This window comes from Neopelma chrysocephalum, unplaced genomic scaffold (genome assembly GCF_003984885.1).
Source record: "Neopelma chrysocephalum unplaced genomic scaffold, ASM398488v2 Primary Assembly neopelma1_70, whole genome shotgun sequence".
NCBI lineage: Eukaryota > Metazoa > Chordata > Aves > Passeriformes > Pipridae > Neopelma > Neopelma chrysocephalum.
Window position 1 is genome coordinate 3,460,204 of NW_020897730.1, and position 27,822 is coordinate 3,488,025.

The 27,822-nt window shown below is 37.3% G+C and overlaps 1 protein-coding gene across 9 annotated transcripts in view; it reads left to right on the plus strand.

Moving 5' to 3' along the window:
* The window catches only part of TRIP12 (thyroid hormone receptor interactor 12), an 81,216-nt gene extending 53,485 nt beyond the window's left edge, over nucleotides 1–27,731 (plus strand). For 5 of the 9 annotated variants that reach the window (XM_027686203.1, XM_027686201.1, XM_027686208.1 and 2 more), the window contains 29 exons: nucleotides 820–888; nucleotides 1,001–1,166; nucleotides 1,856–1,973; nucleotides 2,115–2,271; nucleotides 2,591–2,744; nucleotides 3,281–3,509; nucleotides 4,200–4,318; nucleotides 4,917–5,124; nucleotides 6,146–6,246; nucleotides 6,364–6,538; nucleotides 6,940–7,081; nucleotides 8,012–8,203; nucleotides 8,897–9,048; nucleotides 10,403–10,575; nucleotides 11,026–11,099; nucleotides 11,210–11,409; nucleotides 11,984–12,111; nucleotides 12,405–12,556; nucleotides 13,016–13,158; nucleotides 14,442–14,598; nucleotides 15,629–15,727; nucleotides 16,247–16,361; nucleotides 16,660–16,814; nucleotides 17,333–17,497; nucleotides 18,681–18,845; nucleotides 22,150–22,263; nucleotides 24,028–24,122; nucleotides 24,341–24,444; nucleotides 25,517–25,713. In XM_027686203.1, coding sequence (XP_027542004.1) covers nucleotides 820–888; nucleotides 1,001–1,166; nucleotides 1,856–1,973; nucleotides 2,115–2,271; nucleotides 2,591–2,744; nucleotides 3,281–3,509; nucleotides 4,200–4,318; nucleotides 4,917–5,124; nucleotides 6,146–6,246; nucleotides 6,364–6,538; nucleotides 6,940–7,081; nucleotides 8,012–8,203; nucleotides 8,897–9,048; nucleotides 10,403–10,575; nucleotides 11,026–11,099; nucleotides 11,210–11,409; nucleotides 11,984–12,111; nucleotides 12,405–12,556; nucleotides 13,016–13,158; nucleotides 14,442–14,598; nucleotides 15,629–15,727; nucleotides 16,247–16,361; nucleotides 16,660–16,814; nucleotides 17,333–17,497; nucleotides 18,681–18,845; nucleotides 22,150–22,263; nucleotides 24,028–24,122; nucleotides 24,341–24,444; nucleotides 25,517–25,713 — 4,218 coding nt within the window. Of the gene's footprint in view, nucleotides 1–819; nucleotides 889–1,000; nucleotides 1,167–1,855; nucleotides 1,974–2,114; nucleotides 2,272–2,590; nucleotides 2,745–3,280; nucleotides 3,510–4,199; nucleotides 4,319–4,916; nucleotides 5,125–6,145; nucleotides 6,247–6,363; nucleotides 6,539–6,939; nucleotides 7,082–8,011; nucleotides 8,204–8,896; nucleotides 9,049–10,402; nucleotides 10,576–11,025; nucleotides 11,100–11,209; nucleotides 11,410–11,983; nucleotides 12,112–12,404; nucleotides 12,557–13,015; nucleotides 13,159–14,441; nucleotides 14,599–15,628; nucleotides 15,728–16,246; nucleotides 16,362–16,659; nucleotides 16,815–17,332; nucleotides 17,498–18,680; nucleotides 18,846–22,149; nucleotides 22,264–24,027; nucleotides 24,123–24,340; nucleotides 24,445–25,516 lie in introns of all 9 variants that reach the window. The other 4 variants (XM_027686207.1, XM_027686205.1, XM_027686206.1 and 1 more) reach the window with 2 other exon arrangements.
* Nucleotides 27,732–27,822: the final 91 nt, after the last annotated feature.

The window sequence follows — 27,822 nt, forward strand, 5'->3', positions numbered from 1 at the left end:
TTCTTGTGCTGTTCTTAACTGAAAGACTATTTGAATCTTTGAAGCAGCTTCATAGAGTCAGTTGTCAGCTTTAGATTGTACTTTGGGAACAGGAAGCACCATTCTTAGCAATAGTAGGGATAGGTACTGATTCCTGCTCTCTGAAGAGAAGCTACAACCCCAAAAAGTAAGATTTCAAGAAATTTGGAGGTGGAAATTTTCTGGAAAAGAATCTTGAGTTTGCTCTTAACAGAATAGTTAAACCAGATAATTATCTAGTCCTAGCTACCCTGCAGGGTCAGCTAGAGCAGATTGTCCAGGAGCATGTCCAGCTGATTTTTTTGTTTGTTCAAAATATCTCCAAGGGTGGAGACTTAATCTCTCTGGGTAACCTGCTCTGGTGTTCAGCATTTGCTGTGCTGGTTGTGCTGCACGATATAAAAAATGGGCCCCATGTATTCTATAGAACAGTAGCCTTCACTCCTGCTTATTATCTGTATCTCCTGTTACTTGGCTTTGTAGCTCCTTTCCCTTTTGTTTCCTCCTTGCAGAATCCAAAAAGAATATTATAGATCCATGTATTTATCTCTAAAGGTCGCTAATGGTATTAGTGTTGCAAGTGTGAGGTGTTTCCCGGGGAATATGCAGGAGCACAGTCATATCAGAGGTCGGTTTAGAATGTATCAATTAATTTAAAATTGAGACCTGTGATGTTCTGTAAAATATGATTCAGCTGGCCTTTTTGGAGATATTTTATGAATGCCTGGAAATGACAGGATGATCTAATGCAAGTTAATGTATTTCAATTCAAACAAATACTTAACTTTTTTTTTATAACAGGACAAAAAGTCTGTTGAAAGCACTTGTCTCTGTTTTGCACGGCTAGTGGACAACTTCCAGCATGAGGAGGTAACGGTGTGGAGGGGGGTGGATTTTTGTTTTGTGCTTCCCTCCCTCTGTTTCTCTTGAGGGCTTACCTTTCGAAGACTAATGTTTCCCATTTTGCTGTTCCCTCCCGAAGAACTTGCTGCAGCAGGTTGCTTCCAAGGACTTGTTAACCAATATCCAGCAACTCTTGGTTGTGACGCCTCCTATCCTGAGCTCAGGAATGTTCATCATGGTGGTGCGCATGTTCTCCCTGATGTGCTCCAATTGCCCTACACTTGCAGTCCAGCTCATGAAGCAAAGTGAGTTCTTACTCTTTCATATTCTAGGGGACCTGTTCAAATTAATACCTACAGTCAGTATGGGCCTCTCTGTACTGGATTATGTAAATATTTTGTTCTTTCAATTGTTCTCTCTCTTACTATTCTTCCCCTGAGATATAGTTCAGTTAAACTTGTTGAAAGCTTTTATCCAGAGGGTTTTTTCTGCCCTTTCCTATCTAGTTGTTGTCACTGGAGTGCTCACCTGATTTTGAGTCTGTATTAGCTGCACAAATTACTCTCATTCCGACACGAATAATTCTTTTTGTGGTCTACACAATGTGGGGAAACCATGTGATTTAAGTACTTTTTCTAAGGTAAAACATTAACAAAGTAGGTGTTCTACAACTGTCTTAGTTGTCACTTGTTTTCCTTGTTTCATCTCATAAATTTTGATTTGTCACTTAATCTGCCCTGTATGTTTCCCTGTTTTCTTCTGTGCACTGTATATTGAGTGATACTTCTCCCCTAGAAGTCCATTAGAGATAAAAACCCCAAACCAAGAAAGCCACAAACCCCAGAGCTGAGAACAAACACGTTTCTTGCAGTGTTCAAAGAGATGGCTTTTGTCTTACTCTCTTTGCTTTGAGCAGTAACTGTCTAGTGTCCAACAGGAAATGGAGTCCATATTCTGATACAGGCAATCTCATGAATAATAATAATTTTTATAGATATTGCAGAAACTCTTCACTTCCTCCTTTGTGGAGCCTCAAATGGGAGTTGTCAAGAACAAATTGACCTTGTTCCACGCAGTCCTCAAGAACTTTATGAGCTTACTTCTCTTATCTGGTAAGTTGTGCAGTCCTAGGTTTTGGGTCTGGTTGGTATGTTGAAATCCCTAACTTCGCTAAAATGAAGGCAAACAGTTTTCAGCTTAGATGGACTTGATTGTATATTTCTAGTAAAATACTGTTTTAATGTTCTTTACAGTGAACTGATGCCTTGCCTGCCAAAAGAGGGAATCTTTGCTGTTGATACTATGCTAAAGAAAGGAAATGCACAAAATACAGATGGTGCAATATGGCAATGGCGAGATGACAGGGGTCTCTGGCATCCCTATAACAGGATTGATAGTCGAATAATAGAGGTAGTAATTCCACACATTTGTGTGGTGATGCTTTTAAAATACGCGTGCGGTTGTACAGGGAATCGAGTGCTTTCTTTACATCTTTGAGAATACCACTCTTGATCTTTCTGAGTAAGAAACACAAGTTTGCTCAAACATCCTGCTGTAGTATTGCACTATTTTGGTATTCTGTCATCCCTAATCACTTAATTGCTTAATCACTGTTCTTACTGTATTTCTGTCAGTCACTGCTTTTCCTACTGTGTTACCCCCTCCTCACCTTTCATATAGTTTCTGTTTGTTAGGGATTTCTTAACTTTGAACTCTTCCTTGGTTTTAGGCAGCTCATCAGGTTGGTGAGGATGAGATCAGCCTGTCTACGCTTGGGCGTGTCTATACTATTGACTTTAACTCTATGCAGCAAATAAATGAGGATACTGGAACAGCACGTGCCATTCAGCGAAAACCAAACCCTTTAGCCAATACAAACACTAGTAAGTACAGCTCAGAAAAACCTGGTATCTCTACCTATGGCTAATTTGTGCTGGATTGTGCAGCAGTTTACTACTTAACTAATAAATTTATGGCTTTTGTGGAACATCAGACTATTCTGATTTATATGAATGAAGACAGCTTCCTAACAAAACTCCTGGTGTTGACATGTATGCTTTTTAGCATGTAAACTCTTCCTGGGAACTGAAAATCTGTTGAATGGGGAGGGAGCTGGAGGTGTTCCTGGCCTAGGATTTTCTGAAACAGTTTTGTTCATACAGCTTTTTTGTTTAACACAGACTCTGTGAGGGCTCTTACTGTTGTACAGAAATACGAAAGACAACTAAAGCTAAAAAGAATGAACTCTTTAAAAGAGGAGGCTTTGTACCTACATTCTTGCCATGATTTTGACTTCTGGTTCTTAAATTATATCTTTTCAATGTAAGACCTGAATTAAATCAGCTTGAATAGAAGAAAGTAATCATCAGAGCAGAGGTGCAAAGAACTAAACAGTGATTTGTTGCATACTTTCTCACAGGTGGACATTCAGAATTGAAGAAGGATGATGCTCGAGCACAGTTAATGAAAGAGGACCCAGAACTGGCAAAATCCTTTATCAAAACATTGTTTGGTGTTCTTTATGAAGTATATAGTTCTTCAGCTGGACCTGCTGTTAGACACAAGTGCCTTAGAGCAATTCTTAGGATAATTTATTTTGCTGATGCTGAACTTCTGAAGGATGTTCTGAAAAACCATGCTGTTTCAAGGTGGGTTCATTAACCTTCGTGAATGAAATTAGTTTTGAGCTTAAAACTTGTGATTACTTTTTTTGAATCATCTTTTTTAGGGGGAAATGATACTTTTAAAGTCTCATGTATTTTCCAAAAGCTGAGGCTGCCAGCTCTGCAGGAATTTTTTGCATTATAGATTTTGCAGTAGTTGCCAACACTGGGCATTCTTACTAGAAACTTAGATTATTAGTACCCACAGCCATAGGTAATGTCTAATATTACCCTTTACTGGTTTTTTGATTTCTAAAAGTTGCCTATGAACTTCTCTAAGGGCAAGATAACTTTTGAGGTAATACAGTGTGAGCAGTAACAGACAGTCATGGCATTCAATTGGTAAGTTTTATTCATGTAGCCTCTCCTACATGTTATGCCTGAAGTTAGGGAGCTAGATAAAAGGATACAATCAGAAAATAAACTGAATAGTTTTTCGAAGGCAGTACCGAGTTGCACAATACCATGTTTATGAACATGCCATGTTAAAACTTAGTAAAAGTGATTTAGGTGGGAAGAAGACTGTCCTTTTATTTAGAGCTTTTAGAAAAGCTCTGAGAAATATGTTTGCTTTCAGTCTCTAGTGCTGTATATGCAAGATCAATTGACTTGATTTGTAAAGAAAAACCCAGCAAAAAAAAGACAAAGCTAATTCTAACAAATTATTTGTTTTAGTCATATTGCCTCCATGCTGTCGAGTCAAGACCTTAAGATAGTAGTTGGAGCCCTGCAGATGGCAGAGATCTTAATGCAAAAGCTACCTGACATTTTTAGTGTTTACTTCAGAAGAGAAGGTAAATCTTGCTTTCTTTTTTTTTCTCTTCACCTCTTTAGGTAGTATTTTAAAAACGTGTGTATAGAATCCATACCCTTTTCCCCTCCTCTCCAACCTCCCCAAGCTGTAAAAGTTGAATATTGTTATTGTAAAGACAAATCTGCGTGAGCTGTCCTCGTATTACTAGGGAGGAGCTTACCAGGACTCTGGAAGAGACAAACTTGTGTTTTCTGAATCTGAAACAAGGCTTACTAGAACCTAGTGAACTGACTTGGGCTGAAGATGGCTCATTACATGGGAAGTCTTACTGGAGAAAACTGATGAATCCTTGGCAGGAAGTCTGTGTTCTACTCCGTTGGGGATTTCAGGGTTTCTTTAGCTACTGGTCATGCTGCTGTAATTTTTTATTTTTAAACTATGTAGGTTAACTTTCTGGAGAAAAGGTTGAACTGCTTTTAAAACTTTGTATTGATGGGTGGGGTGAGCCAGCGCTGCCAGAGTCAAAACAGAGCTTCACATAAGACTTTTACATTTTCAAACACCCTTGTTCCTGCTAGCACACCACCCCTGCACCCCCCAAACCAACCCACTAAACAAAGAGTTCTTCTTTTGCAAAGGGGTGATGCACCAAGTAAAAAACTTGGCAGAGTCTGAGGCTTTGCTGACGAGCCCCCCAAAAGTGTGCACTAACGGCTCGGGAACGCTGGGCACCACCACCACAATAAGCACTGGAACAGCCACTGCTGCCAGTAACGCAGCTGCAGATCTGGGCTCCCCCAGCTTACAGCACAGCCGGGAGGATTCGCTGGATCTGAGCCCACAGGGGTAAGTGCACTTCCTGAAAAGTAACATGTTTGGGTTGGATTTGGTGGTTTCATTTATTTATTTATTTATTTTTAAATCCAGAGTGACATGGGCTGCCATATTGTTGTCTGCATTTTGCTGTGGTATTTTCCTCTAAAGAACTAAAGTGGGGTGGTGTTGAAACTATCAATGGGTAGTTTTGATTCATTTTATAGTAAATGTTGAAAAGAAAAAAAAAGGACTAGTGACGTGATAGTTATGTTGTAATAATATGAAATAATTTGCTGTTTTGGGAGGATGCCAAGAGCCACAGCTGTAGTCTCGTCTAACTCTTGAGGACAGAGCAATTCTTTAGGAGCTATGGTGCATAGGTCCTTTCTACTGGAGATTGGAGAAAAAAGAAATCATCCTTAAGTTACTTTGTTGGAAGGCAACAATTTTGAACACTTGTAGAATTAAAATCTCTTGGAGGAATAAATTATTTTCATGTTACACAGTTTGCCCTCATTTTAAAGGTCAAGTGTTTGTGACTTTAAACCAGAATTGAAATATGTGAACTTTGTAAGTGTAGGGATTGGTGAGTAGAAATGCCACAAATTGTTGAAAAAGTGTTTTCTGGGCTTTAATAAGAGAGGCACGTCAAATATCCAATGTCTTTTGGTGTTTATTCAGTAGAGGTTTGTAGATTTTTTTTTTCTTCTTTTTAAGGGTATTCAAATAAATGAATAAACAGATGGTTACACAAATTAAAACATGAAAATTATGAGAGACCTCTGTTTAGTGTCACTTCTGCATTTGGCTGCTCATAATAGGTGACAGCAAGCAAACCCCCTTCTTTGTGAGAGTAGTCACTTCGTCCTCTCAATTCAAATAGTGTTCAGGCCCCTTCTCCCAGAGTGAAGAGTATTCTCCATGTTATGGGATAGAACCTGTTCTTTAATTCCTGAGGAAGTAGCTGGCAGATGCATCTTAAAATAAAGGATGGGTATGTCTGTGAATACGATGGGTGGAAACATGTTTCTTTATTTTTAACTTTGGACAGAAGACTCAGTGATGTTCTAAAGAGGAAAAGACTGCCAAAACGAGGGCCAAGGAGACCAAAATACTCTCCTCCAAGAGATGATGAGAAAGTAGACAATCAAGGTAAATAATTCTTAAAATGTGATACTTTATCTCCTTCTAAAGTAAGTTAATAAACTGCCAAAAGTGCTAGCTGTAACAAACCTGTTACTCTCTTAATTTTGTCTTTACTTCCTCCAGCTAAAAGCCCTACAACTACTCAATCTCCTAAATCTTCTTTCTTGGCAAGTTTAAATCCTAAAACATGGGGAAGATTAAGCACACAGTCCAACAGTAATAATATTGAACCAGCACGAACAGCAGGAGTAAGTGGTCTTGCAAGGGCTGCTTCCAAGGATACCATTTCCAATAACAGGTACACACACAAAAAAGTCAAAGTACTTGTAATATGATGTTAACTTTGAGGTACAGCTGTTTATGATAAACCATTAAGGGATTACATAGCATGTAACAAAGAAGTTTGAGCGCAACCACAGTTAAAATTACTCTGGAAAAATAATCAAGAAATTAAGGTAGAGAAAATAACCTCTTAGTAGTTTAAAGTAGCATGGTGGGGAAAAATTGTAGAACTGGGGAAAATGATGCAAAAAGTGATCTGTAGAGAAAAGAACTTTATGGCATTGGAGTAAGAGCAAAGAGTTTTTGTCTGTGGCTGCTGTTTAACATGGAGAAAATCATACTCTGGTTGTATTTATTGTAATATTGATGATGGAAATGCTAAGTGTGGCCAAATGCCTTTTGTGTTCTTCTTTACAGAGAAAAAATTAAGGGCTGGATTAAGGAGCAAGCCCATAAATTTGTAGAACATTATTTTAGCTCTGAAAACATGGATGGAAGCAATCCTGCACTAAATGTATTACAGAGACTTTGCACTGCAACTGAACAACTCAACCTCCAGGTTAGAAATGGCAAACTTAATTGGAGTGGGGAGACATTTCTTGACTTGACTTATGACTCATTATGACTTGGAGTCATTTTTTGGAATGAGTATATAAGCTCTGACACACATCATTTATGATAAAAGACCAGTATTAACAAGGGTATTCTTGATTCCTAGCAGTATGTCACTTACATAGCAGTTTATTTCAAATTTAAAAGTTCCACAGTTAAGTGTTAGGGTTGACTTTATACCTAAAGAACAACACAGTTTGTAGTAAGAACTTTGGGGGTGGAGGGAGATCAAGAGGGAAGTAGCATTTTGTTAAAATGATAGAAGAAATGCAGATTGAGGCAAATCTGTGAGCATCTCAAGAGGTTGAGCCTTGCTTTTCAAACAGTTGTGATCCTTGATAGGTGATCTAAACATGTAACATCTGAAGTAGCTGAAGAGCTGAGCCATCTTCTGTGCTTTGATCTAAGCAATCGTTAAAATATGTAACTTTCTCTCTTCTTCTCTCCCACATGGAAGTCATGTGAAATATATACCAGTCTGAGTTGTTTGGGGTTTTTTGTACACTGTGTTTTGTGTGTGTGTGGGGGGTTGTTTTTGTTTTTTTTTTTATTGTTCTTCGGGGGGGGGGGGGTTGTTTTTTAAAACAAAACCCACCTGTTTGGAGCTCATCTTTACCTTGTGTGAGACATAAATGGGACCTTGCATTTCTCTTAAAATAGAGAAAATGCAGATATTGCCTGTAATGTCTCCCCTTGAACAGAGGAGTGCTTATCCTCAGATTATTTGCCCTGTTACTGCTTGTATTAAGTTACGATATACTCCAGACTTTCTCTTTTTCCCCCTCCCTTTAGAGCTGTTCCATGCAGTAGAAGGAAAAATAGTATTTCTTAAGCTCTTAGTACCTGCATAGTAAAACACTACCTTCCTGTTTTCCAGGTGGATGGTGGAACAGAGTGCCTTGTAGAAATCCGTAGCATTGTCTCGGAGTCCGATGTCTCCTCATTTGAAATCCAGCATAGTGGGTTTGTTAAACAACTGCTGCTTTATTTGACATCTAAAAGTGAAAAGGATGCTGTAAGCAGGGATATCAGATTGAAAAGATTTCTTCATGTATTTTTTTCTTCTCCGGTAAGTTTTCTTGTTTTCTTGTCTTGGAATTCTTAGTTGTCTTTCTCTCAAATTTTCTTTCTCAAAACCATCTGAGAAGGTTCAGTGTTGACCTTATTTTAAAGATTGAGTACAGAAGGAATGTTTGTTTATGCTTAAACTGTATATCACTGTAACTTTCACATGGTTCTAAGTCTTTATAGGTCATGAACTTTTTCAAATACCCTGTAATTACAGAAAATTCCACACAGCAGTGGAAAAAGTTCCAAAATAACCAATTAACTGAGTCTTGAACAACTTACAAGTTGTTTCTGTCTTTTAAGAAGTTGATATGGAAAGAGTTTGGATAGTAATCTTATCACTTGTTCTCTTTAGTCCTAAATGCTGCAAGAAACTAGTGTCCTGTTTAAAGGAATAAATTTAAAGTGGAAGAGGGGAAGATAGATAACTAAAACTTCCACAAAGCTTATTGCTCATGGGTAAGGGTGAATGCTTATCTGTAGAGCTATTCAATTGAAACCAGGAGAGAAAAGTATGTTCTTTGGAACAGGTCTTTCATAATCTTGTGATGTGTCATCTAGTCGTCCTGATGCTGCTGCTGCTTTCAATGGGAACAGTGATTCTTAATTTCCCTTTTTTAAAATAATCTGTGGTATAAATTATTTAAGATGGATTAATTCAGGCACATAATTAAAAGACTGGACTATATTTCAGCTTCCTGGAGAAGAGCCCCTTGGAAGATTAGAGCCATTAGAAAATGCACCTTTGTTGGCATTAGTCCATAAGATGAACAACTGCCTCAGTCAGATGGAACAGTTCCCTGTTAAAGTGCATGACTTCCCTAGTGGAAATGGAACAGGGAGCAGGTAAGGATTAATGCTCAGGTAACAGTTTTGTTGGAAGCTTTTGTTTTCCAAAACTTGTTTGAAACCACACTAAACGCTCCAAGAGGTAATGGAAGTAATAGAAACTTCTGACCCTGTTAAAGACAGAAGTGGTTACACAGTTGGCTTTCTTATTCAGTGGAAGATGGAATAGTTAACCAAAGGTTTCCTTACCATCTTGAAATTTCTCTCACTTAGATTGGAGGTGGATGTCTAACTTTAATTGCAGTCTCTAAATTTAAAGCTTTAAAAATTCAAAAGTCTTCCTTGTCCCCATGTAACAAACACTGGGAAGAAACCATCTATTTATTGCTGGGACACTGATGTTTTTAGCCAAGTCATTAAACTGCAGAATTTGTTTTACAGTGCTAAACTTTGTTACTCATGTAGGTTCTGTTCTCTAGCATGATAATGGATTGAGTGATAACTCTTGGCTGTCAACATAGTTTAAAATAGCTGTGGACCTGCCCTGAGTCTTAAGATAGAGAATAAATTTGGAATCCAGCTTGTTAGTTGTGCTTTATGTAACAAATTTAAGTGAATAAAGACCTATTTCTACAATTTCTTATCTATGCTTTTCTTTGGTATATCAACACTAGCTTTCATTTGTTGTATCACAGTTGGGAAGTCTATTTTAGTACAAGTTGCAAAGAAGTTTTGCAAGTAATTTTTGGTGCTGGCTAAAAGCTCAGTTTGATTGTAGACATATTCTTATGACTGTGTAGAAATTAGGAGAGGAGGAGCATTGAACATGAATTTTTGAAAGCTCTTCGTTTTAGAAATGCCAAAAGTCTTCTATGTCTCAGATACTAAATTAGTGTGGATTTTTTTGTCACTAATGGTGACACAACATCCATTATATTAGATGAATTGGAACCTCACATTGTAGCATTAATCTAACTAACATTAAAATTCAGAACCTTATTGAAAAAAACATATAAACGAATGCTTACATTTTGGAAGGAAATGCCCATTTGTGATCCTTATTGCACTGCAGGAAAACACAGCTCTAAATCTCACGTGGCATCAGCTGACAATCTGAACAACTTCAGATTTCAAAGATGGTCAGTATAGGCCATATTGTAATCAGACCTCAGGCTAGGCTTTCTCTTAATCTGCGTAGCTTCCAGATTTTGTCCAACTTGAATTCTGGTGTTCTTGTAGAAGAAAACTTTTAATCTATTTATCCAAACTGTAGTAAGTTATTTTTAGAGAAATAGTCTGACAAATTATACACTGAACCAGTGAAATTGTAAATGCATGTATAAACCTATTTTAATGCAATTATAGTTATTAGATTCTTTGTGTAGCAACTTTTTTCACAAATTATTTTGAGTTTTTCTCTTAACAGAGGATCCCAAGCTTTAAAATTCTTCAATACACATCAATTAAAATGCCAACTGCAAAGACATCCAGACTGTGCTAATGTGAAACAGTGGAAAGGTGGACCTGTGAAGATTGATCCTCTGGCTTTGGTACAAGCCATTGAAAGATACCTTGTAGTTAGAGGTATTTATATATTATACAGTAACTTGTGTTTTGCTTCTTGAAATAGTTGCTACTGTCAGTGTAGAGTTCATAAAAACCTGTGAGGGATTACACTGAAGACAAATGGGAGGCACCTATAAATAAATATATCTTGCTCACAGGGAGGAGACTTAAGACTGTAGAAAAATCTTCCCTTTTCTGGAACAAATTGTTTCATGTTGTAAACAGTTCAGTCAAAATACTAACAGAAGTATAATCTACTTTACTGTCAGACTGGCTGTAGCTTGGCAGTTTTGATGCCAGATGTTGATGCTGAAATTTGTTCTAGCACTTCTGAATCTTACTGTTTTTAACTGATGCATTTTGGAACGATTTTAAGCAGTGGAATTTATAAAAGTCAGAGTATCAGAGCATTGTCACATTTCATGTAAAAAAAGCTAATGAGAAAGTCTTTCTTCTCTCTTGCCTCAGGCTATGGAAGAGTTAGAGAAGATGATGAAGATAGTGATGATGATGGGTCAGATGAAGAAATAGATGAATCTTTGGTAAGCTTTTGGTCTGGGAGCAAGGCAGGGGAGCACTGTGGGGAGAAGCTTAAAGAAAAGCTGTGCAACACGTTTCCTCACTTGTATGGGATTTTTTTTGTTTTGTTCAGGCTGCTCAATTCTTAAATTCAGGGAATGTGAGACATAGACTGCAGTTTTACATTGGAGATCACTTGCTGCCATACAACATGACTGTGTATCAGGCAGTCAGGCAGTACAGTTTGCAATCTGAGGAAGAGAGGGAATCTACAGATGATGAAAGCAACCCATTAGGAAGAGCTGGGATTTGGACAAAAACACATACCATTTGGTAAGTTGCCTAGAGAAATCAGGGAATAACTTCTCCAGTTTCCTAAATGTATATACATCAAGAAAATTGGAATATAGCTGTCTGTCTCCTTGTTCTTTCCAAAACTGTGGACCTTTGAATTTCCTGATGTGCTTGGGATGCAGGTGTATGTATTCTCTGGCCATACTTTGAGAGGAGTGTTGACCTACAACTGTGCCTGATGTTTCAGTGTTCAGCAGTGTCTTTTTCTAATCTTAAAATGTGCTAAAGAAAAAAGTAGACAAACAAAAAAAAACAACCACCACCCCCCCAAACCCCAGTCACTTTGGGGTTTTGTCTATACCTTCTGCTTCTCTCCTTCCAGTTCACAGAGCCGAAGGGTCCCCATTTTTTCTCCCTCATGACAAACTTTGCTTCTGAGGGCCTACCTTCAAAGGCTGGATCATATCCAAATGCAAGTGTTCTTGCCTTTCTGCTTTTAACGTTATTCAAGTAGAATTCTGGTAATCAGAGAACTAACACTTTCATAAGTGCTTTCATTTCCATGTTAGTTAGCATTTCAAAAACATATTTTTAACTTCTGTTTATGTTTTAGGTACAAACCTGTGCGGGAGGACGAGGATGGTAATAAGGACTGTGTTGGTGGTAAAAGAGGAAGAGCACAAACTGCTCCCACAAAAACCTCCCCTAGAAATTCTAAAAAACACGATGAATTGTGGCATGGTGAGTGTGTTGCCTTGCTAATATGTTAGCTTTCCTCCCCTTCCTTGCAGAAATTTCACAGGAATGTTTACAGACACCATAGTGTTTCTTTTAAAGCAAGCATAGTATAAGAATAGTAAGCATATATTAATCTGTGTATTAAAACTAAAAATAAGATATTTACTGAAATGTTTAACTAAACTGTTGTAGCTAAGTGAATGCCATGACTAATACTATCTAGGCTCCTAATAATTAAATCTTAGGAAGACCACTAACTGATTTGTTTTGCTAACATGTTCTTTTTTTCCTGCTAGATGGTGTATGCCCTTCGGTATTAAATCCTCTGGAAATTTACCTCATATCTACTCCACCTGAAAATATAACATTTGAAGATCCCTCATTAGATGTTATTCTTCTTTTGAGAGTTTTACATGCTATCAGTCGATACTGGTATTACTTGTATGATGTGAGTAGAGCACTTTTTAAATCCCTTTCATAATAATACAGACAATTCTGTCCTCAAACACCTTAAATAACCTTCTTCCCCTGTTTGCTGCCCCCAACACGATGGAATAATGCCAATTATTACTGTAATCTTCCCTTGTGTGTTTCTCTAACTCTTGATAAGACGAAGGCAGTAAATTCTTGTCATCGGTCATATTTTCTCTACAGTGTGTTGGACACACTTCTTGTGCTTTTTCCTTCTTTAAGTTCAAAATCCAACATTATTCCTGAAAATAAAATGAACAGTAAAACTCTACTGAGTCCTTCGTTCATGGCTTGGACTCTGGATGGCCAAAATGACAAATTTTTTTTTTCTCATGATGATAAACAAACTAAAAGCATTAAAAGATGTCTTAATAAAGACTTGATACTTCTTTCAGCATTTCTCTAACTAGAAATACATTGCTTTTCTTTAACACAGAATGCAGTCTGCAAGGAGATAATTCCAACCTCAGAGTTTATCAACAGCAAACTGACAGCAAAAGCAAACAGGCAGCTTCAGGATCCTTTGGTCATTATGACAGGAAACATACCAACTTGGCTGACAGAACTGGGGAAAACATGGTATGGATGATTTGCTGCATAGTATCTCTAATTTGAGTTCAGTAGGCCTCTTGACTGGGCAGCACAAGTGCATCACACATTACAAAACTCTTGAGTGCCAGAGAAGGGTAAAATGTGGTCACAGAAGTCTTGCCAAGTTACATCCATGACACTCCGATGGATGTTTACACCTATATTGCATAATTTAAACCACCTGGTAAGGGATAGACTAGCTGCAAAGTTGAGACCACTTCTTATAGGAGTTTCTGAGCAATTTGAAGTTTTCTTGTTGAAATTATGGTACTTGTTTATTCAGGTGGTGGTTTTCTCCTGTTAAACTACTTAATGGCATTCTTACCATACCACTGCATTTATCATGACATATTCAATATGGTACAAAGGAAAATGTTTATCATTATTGATAAAATATTCAAAATAATTTTTATAAAGCTATATTCATAGTACTTTTTAGTATCTTGATACAGAGTATAAGCTGTAAAGCTCTTGCACTTGAAAAAATGAGAAACCAGAATTGACATTCTTGGATTTTTCAAGCATGGTAATTGCAGCAACATTGATGACAACTGACTGGACGTACATACTCTAGAGAATCTCTTTGGCTTTTCATTTTTAAAATAAGGTCTCTAAAGTCCTTCATAAACATTCCAGATAATAGATGATGAGTATGAGTATATATTCTTATACAAACATCTATAGCAGTATTTATTCCATAAAAATGCCTTTTCACTTAAATGCCAATGGAGAACTACAGTTAACATACACATGCCTTTGAGAATAGTGGAAGTGATAAATTAAAATAAGTAGTTTCTCTGGTAGTCTTTTACAGATTATATAAAATATTTTTGCAAATGGAAGGTAGAACACTGGTGCTGCTGTAAACAGGTTCTCATGCCTTCCCACTGCCAAATACAGGAGCTGGAGCCACTATCTTCAAATCTTTGATCTGTTAGACTTACTAAAAATAAAACAGTTGTGAACAAGGAATTTTACTTTCTGATGTAAACTGCATAGCCAAGGCATTCAAGTATTTTCAGTTATTTTTCAAGAAGAGTTAGAATTTTTTTGTGGCTCCTTCGTTTATTGCATTTCTCTAGACTCTTGCTCATAAGCATTGTAACTAAAACTAAAGTGTGTTCTGGAAGGCTTCCTTTGGAGCCTGCTTTCACCACAGTGCATAGTAAAGCACTAATTGCAGGCATACTACATTTCTGTTTTGTTTTAAACTAAATGACAGTCATAGATGCTACGTGGAACACAGCTAACTAATCCATTGTTCCTTACAGCCCATTTTTCTTTCCATTTGATACCCGCCAAATGCTGTTTTATGTAACCGCTTTTGATCGTGATCGAGCCATGCAAAGACTCCTGGATACTAATCCAGAAATCAATCAGTCGGATTCTCAGGATAGCAGAGTGGCACCACGGCTGGACAGGAAAAAAGTAGGTATATCTTGTTTAAAATGGAATGGACGATTTGCTTATTTTTATATTGTCTTTAAGAATATAATGGTGAGCAAGATTTCTTTGTGAAGCTGGAGGGTTTGGTGGTACAGCGGTGAGGGGGAGGTGGTTCTTGGTCGCTAAAGCCCCCGAGCAGGAAGCGCAGTGTGTTCCCAGTGCTGGCCACGAGGTGGCAGGAGGGGCCGCGGGATGACGGGTCCTCACAGCCGGCTCCATCCTCTGCTGGGGTCCTCACAGCATTCCTGAAACTATGCTCCAGTAATGAATGCTGAGTTTTACGACAAATTTAGTGATATTTCTACATATTAGCTTGTAAACCTCTGCTTTGCTTGATTTTTCAGAAGAATTCAAGCAGCAGGGTTTAGACCCTTAAGTGTTACCTGAATAAACAAAAATATTGCCCTTATATTTGGGGAAGGTAAACCTCCTTTCACAGCATAATGAACTGTAACTGTGTTAAATTGAGGTAGTCTTGGATGCCTGCCTTCAGTCTGGAGAGATGTTATCTTAAAATAAGATCTACTGTATATGCTGTACGATCTTGAATACCTGTGGGGGGAAAAAAGACAAGATACAAGAGAACCAAGTTAAAACAGAATATAGCTTCCAACATGTGTGAATCCTGGTGGTGTTGGGTTTTCTGTTTGGGTTTCAGCGTTTTTGTTCCGTTTTCTTCTCCCTATAATAGTTTGAGGTATATAACATCATGTGACAGCACTTCTCTGTGTGTTACAGTCCTATTGCCAGATTCTTGGCAAGAGTAGTACCTGTTAGTTATACTGACACAATTGTAAGGCATTGGTTTTTCATTTTATATGGAACATTTTAATTCTGAACAGTTTTCATATGGAAGCAAGAATTATTTTATCAAAGTATAAGCTTACAAATTGTGGAACTATTGGCATGGGGTGGAAAAACTTGCATAACTGACTTTTTTCATGTTGTAACTGCCTTGGGAGCTGGGACTTACAGACATAATTTCACTACTTAAAACTTCTTTAATGTGTAGCGCACTGTGAACAGAGATGAGCTGTTGAAACAGGCAGAATCTGTGATGCAGGATCTAGGCAGTTCAAGAGCCATGTTGGAAATCCAGTATGAGAATGAAGTAAGTACTATCAATGCAGTCTAATTTAACCCCTTTTTACTGAAGATTAATGCAAAATAGCTACAACTTTCCTAGAATGACGTGGTCAGACTCTTCTTCCTTCACATTGCTGGTGCTACAGAATTTTATCTATTAATTATCCCTAATCCACTTGGTTGTTATTTTTAGTTGCTTGGAGAAGCTCTTTCTGATCTGAATTTCATAATCAGTCTTATTCTGCAGAGCACGTTTTTTTCTAACTCTTAAGCAAACAACTGTGCATTTCCTCTGTAATATGATAATTAGGTGGTTAATACTTTTATTCCACTGTTATTCCCTCTGACATGTGGTCTTTCCAAGCTGCCTCTGTCGTATTGTAAATGTTGGCGTAGTTACGTTCTCTTAGATGTTTTTTGGAATGCAGTCTTCTTTATAGCAAATAAGGTAAAGATTTTGATATTCAGACTGGTGTAATGAACTAATTTATTTACTTATTTATCTCATTCCCCCTCCTTTCCCCTCACCCTCCTTCCCCTGAAGGTTGGCACAGGCCTAGGCCCCACACTAGAGTTCTATGCACTTGTATCTCAGGAACTACAGAGAGCAGACTTGGGCCTTTGGAGAGGAGAAGAAGTGACTTTAGCCAATCCAAAAGGTAATTGCTCTACTGTCTAAATTACCAATATTGATTAATATTGAATTGATTCTAAGCTGACTTTAGTTTTGTAAAGGGCACCTCAGTTTGTGGCTTGGTAATACACCTCATGATAGAGTATGATTATCTTTGTGGGTTTTGGTTTTGGGTTGGTTTGTTTGTTTTGTTTGGGTGGGGTTTTTTTATAAGGAGCTTTAGGTTATGGCTGTCTGCCACTTTCAAACTTGAGTCTGGAGCGAAACTAGAAGTGTATGTACTGAACCATTTTCTTTTTCTTTCTTTCTTCCTTCCTGAACAGGAAGCCAGGAAGGTACCAAGTATATACATAACCTTCAAGGCCTTTTTGCACTTCCTTTTGGTAGAACAGCCAAGCCAGCTCACATTGCAAAAGTTAAAATGAAGTTCCGCTTTCTGGGGAAACTAATGGCCAAGGCAATCATGGATTTTAGACTGGTAAGAATAAAGTATAAAATATGATTCTGAAGGGGTCAAATTAAAATAGTAATTCTGAGTGTTGAGCAATAAAAGCATTAAGAGTTTAATAGTATTGCTTTCAGCTCTAGAATTAAGTGCAGTTTGGTGGAGGGTGGGGAGGAGGACAGGGATGCAGCTGAACTTTTGAGGGGGGAGAGGGTAGCATATGTTGAAGATCTTTACAGTAGCTTTTTAGCCCATAGAGTAAAAAGGAAAAGCCATTACCTGCCATGTGTTGCAGCCTCTCTCCAGTCTTCTTTCAAGATCGTTTTGGGCTTATTGTTCTTCCAGCTGCAAGTTTGCTGATTGCTAAGCAGTCAGTTGTGATTTTTCAACTGTAAATTTCTGAGGCAAAACCAATCAGACACGGTGTTTTGGTGTGTGCTGGAAGGACGAAATAGTAAATAGTATTCTAGGTCTAGTCAAGAGATAAGATAGCAAAAGATATACTTTTGGAAGAAGTTCAATACTAAACAGTTCAGTGCTTTGGTTTCCAGGTGGACCTTCCTCTTGGACTTCCTTTTTATAAGTGGATGCTACGACAGGAAACTTCCTTGACATCGCATGACTTGTTCAGTATTGATCCAGTAGTAGCCAAATCAATATATCACCTTGAAGATATTGTAAGACAAAAGAAAAGACTTGAACAGGATAAAACACAGGTGGGAAAGTTACCCTAAGAATGAAAGAGTACAGTTTCACACATTTGGATTTTATGAAGTGGGAGTAATTCAGAGTGTATGATAGGGCTTAATACTGATGATAATAGTGATAATTACTTCATTCTAATACAAAGTAGTTTTAATGTTATTGGATCAGTGGCTAGTAATTATAAAACAATCTTTTTGTGAAGCCTAGCATGAGAAATACATTATAGGATTCTTTTATGTGATTAAACACAGTCTAGAAATGTCTAAAACTGCCAGGCGTTTGCCTGACTTCTCTTTTGGTTCACTTTGAAAAGACTAACCAACGTAAATATCAGAGGAAAAAAAATCTATTCTTAGTTCTTGAACGTTCAAAAGGTTTGGCTTTATTAGTTGGTTCAGTCAAATTTTCAGGTTTTCTTAGAAGTGCCTTTTGTGTTGGGGTATTTTCCCCTCCTGCCCTGAAGAGCTGTATGCAGAACTGTGTAAACTGTCATAATGCATGAGCGTGCAGGTTCTGTCAGACATACAGAAAAGTCTTTTTCAAGGTTATCCACTTTTAGCTGAAAATAGTACAATTCACTGTGGCAGAATAGTAATGAAAGGTCTTTGGCATGCATACTTTTTCTAGCATCCAGTGTTAATAGAAGGTAGCAGTTAATAACCTAATTTATACTCTTAATACATCTGCTTTGTTACTAGTGAAGTTATTGCAAGCTTGTGGGTCTTCCTCTTCACCTCACTGTCTAACTATCTCTTCTTTGTCACTGCCTTTAATTTCCCAACAAGAGTTTGAAAAACCTGAAACCTCGTGGATGAAAGCTGAAAAATGTCAGTATGCATGCCAAATCTGAATGCTATTAACTGTTCTAAGGCAAACACATAGCCTAAGAGCCTTAGCCTATTACACGCTTCCTTATCTTGCAGTAGTATTTTTTAGATACATAATAGGCAAGAAGTCAAAGTAATCCCAAAATTGCTAGAAAAAAGTGTACTCCTATGATCTTTCCAGTTTATCCATTAAGCTGATTTATTTGGTTTGTCTTGGTTTACTGTTATGTATGAAAACTATGGAAGGGAAAGCAAGGAGTACTGTAACAGTTTTAATGGTAATGTTCTTATAGAAGTGTCTGCTTAACTTTTGGATGAGTTAATTTGAATGAATTGTTCTCATTGGTTTTCACTTCCAATTTTTTAGACCAAAGAAAGTCTACAGTATGCATTGGAGGCTCTGACTATGAATGGCTGCTCAGTGGAAGATCTAGGGCTGGACTTCACACTTCCTGGGTTTCCCAATATAGAACTGAAGAAAGGGGGGAAAGATACACCGGTCACCATCCACAATTTAGAGGAGTATCTCAGAGTATGTAAAAGCAAACCTAGGACTAAAATTTTCTTTATTCTTGCTCCCTGGTAGTTTGTTTCCATATATATTTCAGTTCATTCTCATGAACTAGGCACTACAGTAATTTTCCTACTGATCATTTCTCCTCTGTACAAGTTTAATTATTACAGAAAAACTGTTTGAATCCTAGTCAGTGCACCTGACTTGAAAATTTTATAGTACAAAAACGAAGTCATCAGAAGTTTGGTTTTTTGGAGAAAGTGTTGTAAGTGGACTCATTTCAGCTATGGACTTTCAGAACATTTTAACAAGTTCCCACATCTGGGTTATAGTAGTGAATTTGTTAGCAATAGTAATTTAGCATCTGCTAACCCATGGCCTTTGAATTGCTATAATAATAGTGTAACTTTTTTGGACTCAAAGAAAACATCAGCTCAGTTGTGAGTCAAAATAAGAGCAGTAGTGTTTTGTCAAAAAGAGGCAATAAAAAAAAACCATTTAACCCCCCAAAACAAAGAAATAAACCCCATGAAACATAGACACAAGAAACCCCATAAATAAAAGGTAAAGAAAAGATAAAGCATTGCCATAGTAAGTTGACAGGACACCTGTGTATTGATGTATTCCTGTGTCAAAAGGCATAGAAAAACAGAAGGTTGATACTGCTGAACAAAGCTAGGAAACTGTTTCTCCCTAAGAAAGTGTTGAAAGGAATAGATTAAAAACAGCCTGGAAAAGAGATGAGGAGAGACAGGAACTTCGCAGTGCTATCCCCTGAAGTCATGAGTGGGATGGAGGGTAAAGATCATGGTATTCCAATTACTAAATAATGCGTTTCCTGAGAGGTTGGTTTGCTGCCCTTTCACTCTGATGACTGAAGTTTTAAAGCACTAAGAAAACACATCTGATGTTTTGGTAGAAACAATTCAGTAAGGGTCATAAAAGCTCCTGCATGTGAACTGAGAACTTTGCAAAGTCATTCCATAATCCTTACAACTGAATATTGAGCAGTTGCTGTTCATCCTACAGTTCAAAATGGTTACCTATCCAGTTCTCATGTATTTATTTATTGAAAGCAAATTCTGCTAGTCAGGAATCACTTACAGAATTAAATATATTTGGATAAAAAGCTGTTTCCAGACTTAACAGATGGACAATATGAACTACCACAGTTTGTTAGAAACAGAGTTAGCAGTCTCTGTTTACTGAGAAAAGTTTCATTCAAGTCTGTTTTTCATACATTTTGCAGTCATTTTTTCTTCTAGGTAACTCGTATCAGGTGTCTGATACACTGAGGCTTTCAGACAGCTCAGGTGTCCTGTAGTTGTCCTATTGCAGGCCTCTGGCATTGTAAAGGAAAAGCAGATTACTACAGAAAGCTTGCCCTCCTCTTCTTTCTAAGCAACTTTTGGAACTATTTTCTTAAAGGACACCTATGCAATTTTTCCTATCCTTGTCCTTACAGCATTGCACACTTGATGTGAAGGAAATAGAAAAGGTTTCAGAGAGAACTAGTGTGCTCTCTATCACAAGTATGATGAATTGCATTTTAGAAACAGTTTATTTATCAGCTGCCCTGTACAGCTCCCTGTGGGTCAGCTGTCCTGCTCTTGAAAATTTTATTTTCATTAAAATCCTGTGTGTGGATTAACATTAAACGTAGTCAATAAAGCTAGAATATCCTGCTGTTGCTTTTCATGCCTCTCTTGTCATCATGTCATTCTACCCTCCACCTCCCTTTTTTCCTCAAAAGGACAGTTCCCACAGGAGCTGCCTTTATCAGAAAGTAGAACTACTTCAGCTACCAGTATAGTGAAAGACTTTATTCTCTTTTTTTCTTTCTTTTTTTGTCCCCTTCTCCCCTGTACTACAGAGAAAGAGGCCAACTTAGTGCTTCTAAATTTGTGAACAAAAAGTTTCAGTAGTGTAGGTTTTTTGCCTAGCAATTTGATCTTCTCTTTGAATCTGCAAGAGTACAGTGCAGCTTAGTTTTGCCACGTGCTCTTGGTCATAAAAAGTAATCACAATTCTAGGTAAGCAGCTGTGCTGTTAGAATAGCCACAGAATGTTATGTGTTACAGAACAGCTTTTTGTGCTGCTGGTGCTTCTGCCTTGCTCTTCAGGAGTAAAATGTGGTGTGTGAAAGTAGGGGTGTATCTTACACAACTGAAATTCAGTCCCTTCTGTAGGAAAACTTATCAACAGATCCTGATGAGCTTTTGTATTTGAGAGCTTTCTGGAACAAGTAACTCTTCAGTTATTGGGCCAGGGTTAAATACATGCTTCAGGAGTCCAGCAATATCTGTGAAGTTTTTAATCACATTCATATGCAGATAACTTTAATCAGCATCACAGGTCAGAGCTTTTAACACATTTTAAAACTAGTAGTTCTGTGTTGACAACACATCTTTTACAACCAGCCTTCATTTTCTGCTAGAGTTGAGGGTATATAAGGCAAATGTAATCATCAAAAGCACTGACTGACAAAAGAATCTGAACTTGGCACAATATAATTTCTTAATTTAACAGAGCTATACTGCCTGCGGGAGATTTATTGAAAAGAAATTTCGTCTTGTTTGTGCCATATTCCCTTCCTTCCCCCTGCTGATTGTTTTAGTATGTGCTGTCCACTTTGGAAGTGAATTGAATATTGAGGGGGTAACTACAGATACAAAACAAAACAGAAGAATCACACTCAAAAAACCTAGACCAGTGTCTTACTGCCTTTTGCATTATGATTCTTAACCATATCCCTGTAACTTGAAATGAAGGTATTTCTTTTGTTCCCATGTATTCGTGTAATATTAAGCTACTTAATGTATCAAACAGGGTAGAATTACTTTTTTTAAACTATATATTAGAAAAGGGATCCATATGTTTCCATGGGGGGAACTAATCTGATTACCAATGATGCCCTAAGGATTTCTGCTTCAGTTACTGAATTGTAAATGGTGTAGAGAGAGAACACTTAGGTTAGGCTTCTAAAAACAGTAAGTGTTCAGGTTTGCAGGTTCATTTTAACCAGCTATTCTGAATTCTGTTTATTTGTTTAGCTAAAAACAAAGGCAAATAAGTTGTTTAAATTCTGCATGACTTTCATGTTTAGGGTAATCTAAGTTATGAATGAGGGCAAAATGAGGCATTACTGTAGAGCAGCTCCATAAATCCATGTTCAAACTGCTGTAACTCCAGTGAATGTATGGTGAGACTTGTGGAGTTTTGTTTCTGCAGCTGTACCCTTTTGTACAGTCGTGGTCATTCCACACTTCCTATGTTCAAATTGATTGGTTTTTCCTTTTTATTTTTTTTTCTTTCCCTGCAGTTGGTTATATTCTGGGCACTAAATGAAGGTGTTGCCAGACAATTTGACTCCTTCAGAGATGGATTTGAATCGGTCTTTCCCCTCAGTCATCTTCAGTACTTCTACCCTGAGGAGGTTGGTGAATGTGGTTTTGCTGAGGTTTTTATAACCTTATCTGTGTATGGGCAGTCTGAACCTGTGTGCAGGGCATCTGTAACAGTTGATGACATTACATTTCTAATGCATGTTAGTAAAACTCAGTGTCCCTGAAATTGCATACTTAAATGTTAAAGATTTCTGTGTTCAGTGGTCATTTATTTGGTGCTTTTGTGAGCAGCTCCATTTTCTTTAAAATTGTGTTTCCAGCTTTTCTGAGAAAAGTGCCTGAATTTATATATGCATACTCTCTGTGTTGGCATGGATACTCTAATTCCTTGTATTGCAGTACCTCTGAATAGCTATCTGGATGCTATCTAGATGTTCTATGAAAACAATAAAAACAGTATTCAGCTCTTTAACAAAGCTTTAGACAGTAAGCAGAGATTCAGGTGAAGGGCTAAAGAATAAGGATAGTTTATCTTGCCCTGTTCTCACCACCGTCATATAAATTTCCTTGTAAAATACTTGCAGTCTTTAGTGGGCTGAATTGAGTCACAATTATGGTTGTCTGGACTAGAAGAGAGAATGTTTTATTATTCTCCCTTTAAGGAGTCTGTTTGAAGACTGTACTTTGAGGGGTTTTTTTACCTTTATAAACTTATACCTTTGACTTCAAGAACAAACATTAAAGCATGCTCTGAAACAGTGTGTTAGCCAAGCCTCTGTGTTACTCTCATGTTCTTGGTGCTTTGCAATGTAAGAGTCTTCTAAAGCTGAGACCTGTAGCTACTCTAGTGATCATTCTTTATGGTACTACTTTCAAAGGCACCACCACTTTTTTTTTCCGCAACAAATTTAAGGCAAGTAAAAATGGCAGATTATTCTGGCTTATCCAGTGTTTTACCCACTTGTCCATTTTGTGGTGTGTGTGATGCTCTTCTGTCTTGTCATTGGCATGGTTTGATCCTTGCTTCCCCTTGCAATTTTAAAATGCAGATGGTAGTCTATTGCTAATCTACTAATACGGTTGATCAAATTTAAGCCGTAGGAGTAGTCCGAGGTAGAGCTTTTCCCTCATGGAATATACGTGTGTGGTCTCATGTTCTGTTGCTCATAACTGTCCAGCCATTTGAACCTCTTTACAAGCCGTACCTAAACTATTACAAGGAATTTGTAAAATTCTTTAATTTGTGGACAAAACAGCTACGTGTGTCAAACCTCTGATGTTACTGAGACTGGGGCTTTACAACTCCTTGTGTATCCTGGAAGGATGTCAGCAGAAACTTTTATGTTTTGGCTACTGTAGCCTGTCATCTCTGCTTGCCCAAATCCATAGGATGAACAGGCAAAATAACTGAAGTACAGAACTGCTATCTGACAGATCCATTTCTGTCTAATGATTGTTCTTTTTTCTTTCAAGGAAGATCTCACATTTCTAAAATGCAAGTGTAAACACTCTATTCTTCGCATTGCTCCAGATTTCTTTAAGAATTGTGAGATTTCATGGCATTTTTGGTTCTCCACTGTAAAATGCTTATTAGGACTGTCTCTGTTCGAAGAGATTCTGCATCTCGTATGGTGGTGGATTGTGTGCAAAGGCAGATTCAGGCAATGAGACAGTCACTGGGATGAAGCTGTTGAATCCAGAGAATTTGGGTGGATTGCTTGGTGTGACAGAGTTGGTTTTGCACCAAGCCATCCCAGGAAGTGGAGCACTGTAGTAGTGTTTAGAACAGACAGTACTCATCCTGCCTCAAGTTCTAAAGGGGAACACTTACTCCTTGTTGTTTCATTTTATAGTTGGAGCAGCTCTTGTGTGGCAGCAAAACAGACACTTGGGATGCAAAGACTTTAATGGAATGTTGCAGGCCTGATCACGGTTATACACATGACAGGTAACATGGAGTTGGTCTTTAAAAAAAAAAACAACACAAACAAAAAGCCAAAACCAGTAGAAAATATGTATTTAAATAACTTTGATATATTGTTATTCAAACTAAAGGAATTATATAAAATTTATTTGAAAATATTTATACTGCACTGAATATGAATCTGATGCAATTATTTTAATGATAAACAAAGTAATATCATCTTTGTTCTTTTCCCTCCTCAGTCGAGCAGTGAAGTATCTGTTTGAAATTCTCAGTAGTTTTGACAGTGAGCAGCAAAGACTGTTTCTTCAGTTTGTGACGGGGAGCCCCAGACTGCCTGTAGGAGGTAGGTTTTCCTTATTACATATTGCTATTTATGAAATCACTATTAATAATGCATTTCAGAGTAAGTGGATTACTTCAGTGTAGGAAAAAATTATTAGAGGTTCATACTGGTTTGACATTTCTAATTTCAGAGGTGACTGGGTAGACTTCAGGTATAATTTTCATAACCTTTGTGTTAATCTCATGATACTTTATTCATTTGACTTTCCAGGTTTAATTTGCTACCAGAAAATCTATCAGTGGGCAAAAAATAGTTTGAAATTTAAACAAAACTAAAAGCTCCTAATACTGTATTTCTTGGCTAGAGGTGCATTAAGTTATGTCAACAAAATGATGCATTGCTACCTGGAATCAATAATCTCTTTCCTAGAAAGGAGCCAATACTTGCATAGTATTAATTTTATTCAGTTTCTCCCCCTTTTGAATTTCAGAATTCAGGTGAGAGGCAGGGAGGAAAACAGAGGAATTTTCTGTCTTTGCTAGGGACCATTGTAGAATACATATTTTACTGTATTCTCAGCTGAACTCTTGGCAAGTAAAAACAGAATTTATGCCTCTGTTCCATTACTTACATTCTTTGGGATTTGGGGGTAAGAGTTGACTTTTTTTTTTAAGTATTGAAAGAATTTTTTAGAGCTCTTTTATGGAGAGATGGTGCAGACAGGATTGAAGGTTAGGAGTATAAAAACCTTAGCTGGAGTAAAAACAAATAAGGTATTACGGTCATGGATAATTCCTCAGAATCTTAAAACATGTCTGTGAAGCCAACAAACTCTTTAAGATATTATGATTGGAATAGGGTTTTTACACATACAGACCACAATTAAAAGTAGAGTGGATTCATCTAACTTATTTCTTTTTTAAAATTCATCTTGAAAATCAAATCTACAGACAGGATTTCAGGTATTTTTTAGGTTGTTGCTTGGCCTTATTAGGCCATATCCCAAACCTGTAAACGTGGAGCTGAGGTCAGCTGTGCCCTGTGTGCTGCTGTCACTGACAGATGTCTGCAGTGTCAGCTGTAGGTGTTCAAGAGGAGCAACCTTATTCTGACTGTGTTTTCTCATTACCAGGTTTTCGAAGTTTGAACCCTCCCCTGACGATTGTACGCAAGACTTTTGAGTCTACAGAGAATCCAGATGATTTCTTACCCTCAGTAATGACTTGTGTGAACTATCTCAAATTGCCGGACTATTCAACTATTGAGATAATGCGTGAAAAACTCTTGATAGCTGCAAGAGAAGGGCAGCAGTCATTCCATCTTTCCTGATCACAATGAAAAATGCAATGTCTGCCTGTTACAGCAAAAGAGAAACTCATGATTCTTTTCTAAATATATCACCTGAGTCAAGGAAACGTGTTACGCCTTCTTGTTGTAGAAAAACGGCTTGCAGATTATAAACAAAGACACTTGGTTGATATTCATTAAAAGCCCCTATGGACTTAAAGTGATCAGGCCCTAAAAGTTGTTGTGACAAGGTTTCTTTAGCAAGTTCTTGTTTAAATTATCATTTATTTGATGAGTGAAGTTTTTAACTTGCTTTGCTGTGTGAAATTTAAAAAGGGATGTTTTTCCAGGCTGGAACAATAAATGTCGCTGTGCAGTTTAATACTGGGCTGTGTGTATCCATCTAGCTAAGTCTGAAGTTTTTCCTCCAAAGACAACTTTTGTACATAAGTACAGAAATTAAAACACAACATGTATTTGACGAATCTAGTTTAGTAGACTAGTTCTGTGTACCCTCACCTGCCTCTAATTTTACCCATCCTCATGTATTGTCTGATGTGCAATTCACTTGGTTCTTTTTGTGTGCAACATTCAACAATTGTTATGTTTTGGTTAGCATGGGCATTTAACTGCTCCGTGCCTCTTTCTCTGATTAAGATAATTTAAATTTTACTGAAATCAAATATATATTGTCAATATAATTCAGCCTTTGTAACTAGGTAGAACCTTTCTTATAGCATAGTTTTACTGTAGTGGTAGGTTATAATGGTGACAGTCGTTACCAGTCGGCGCTCCAGAGCTGTTTACACAGTGATTCAGGCAGCAAAAGCCTCTTACTGGAGGCGAGGAAGAATTATTTCTTTCATGTAGTTGAAGTCCAACAGCTTGGGCTGGCCAGTGTGTATTGTGGTAAGGCCAGAGCATTTCCAATTGATGTAAAGTTTTTTAAAAGACAAATTAGTTGTTCCATTCCCTGTTTAAGTAAACAGTTTTCTTGTTCTTGATCTAAGTTCATGATTAATTTTGTAGTTTTTTCTTCTTTTTTTTTTTCTTTTTTTTTCTTCCCCCCCAGTGCTAGCTTGGAACAAGCAGTTCAGCCTTTGTCTTTTGACACAGATAAAGCACCTGTAAGCAATGCTCTGTCCAATTGTTTTATGTGCTGATTTCTCAAATCTGCAATAATTTACTTCATCAGGTTAATGTTTTTACCTGAATATAAATAAAAAAGTTTGCTTCACCTTTTTGTTCATAGTTTTGTACTGTATGCCTAAAGCTCAATTGTGTAAATTACTGTAATGCAAGTAAATCATCCTAAATCTACTTGGCTAACAACCTGCAACTTGTGGATGATTTACTACTAAAACAAGACCTTTTAAAGACCTCCAACTCAAAGGGAAATTTTTTCCTTTCTATGGGTTCAAAAAACAGGCAATTACAAATATTCCTGAGATGTACCTGCTACACAGTTAATCTCTATGAAAATGTGATAGTTAATGACTTTTATTCAACTTTGAGAAATCAAAATTCATTTCAGTGCTTAGACATTGTTAAATCCTGGCTAATCAGGCTAGTGTTTCCCCTAAACTAACAAGTTTTCTTTTGTCTAGCTGAAGAACTCGTACTTCCAGAACATGTAACGGACATTCTTCCAGTGAACATTCACAGAATTACATGTGGTTGCTCATACCAGTGCCACTGCAATGTAATACAGATCTGTCATGAGCACGAGTAGAATGTGAAATCCTTGCACAAAGAACCTGATAACTGAACAGTTTTTCCTACTATTAAACCTGACTGAAGGCGCTTCACACTGTACATACAATAACGGTAGCGCACAGTGCGGCATAGCTTTCATTCAACTTCAAGGCAGTGTTTAAACTATGGACTGGTGTTTCAATTGTTCTGATAACTTGATCAAACTGAGCACAAACAAGTGTTTATAGTGTGTGGATAGCAATTTGTTCATTTTCTAAGGTTCTATATTTTAAAAAAAACTGACTTGTGTAAAAAAAAAAAGAAAAAAGCTAATATTTTGTATTAAAATATCATGTGTATTGATATTTTTTTTTACCCATGTTGTCTCCCTCTAGAATCTGGCTTTCATCGACTTTGAAATTTTGAGGAGCTTTCAAATTTGATATATAGCCTTTG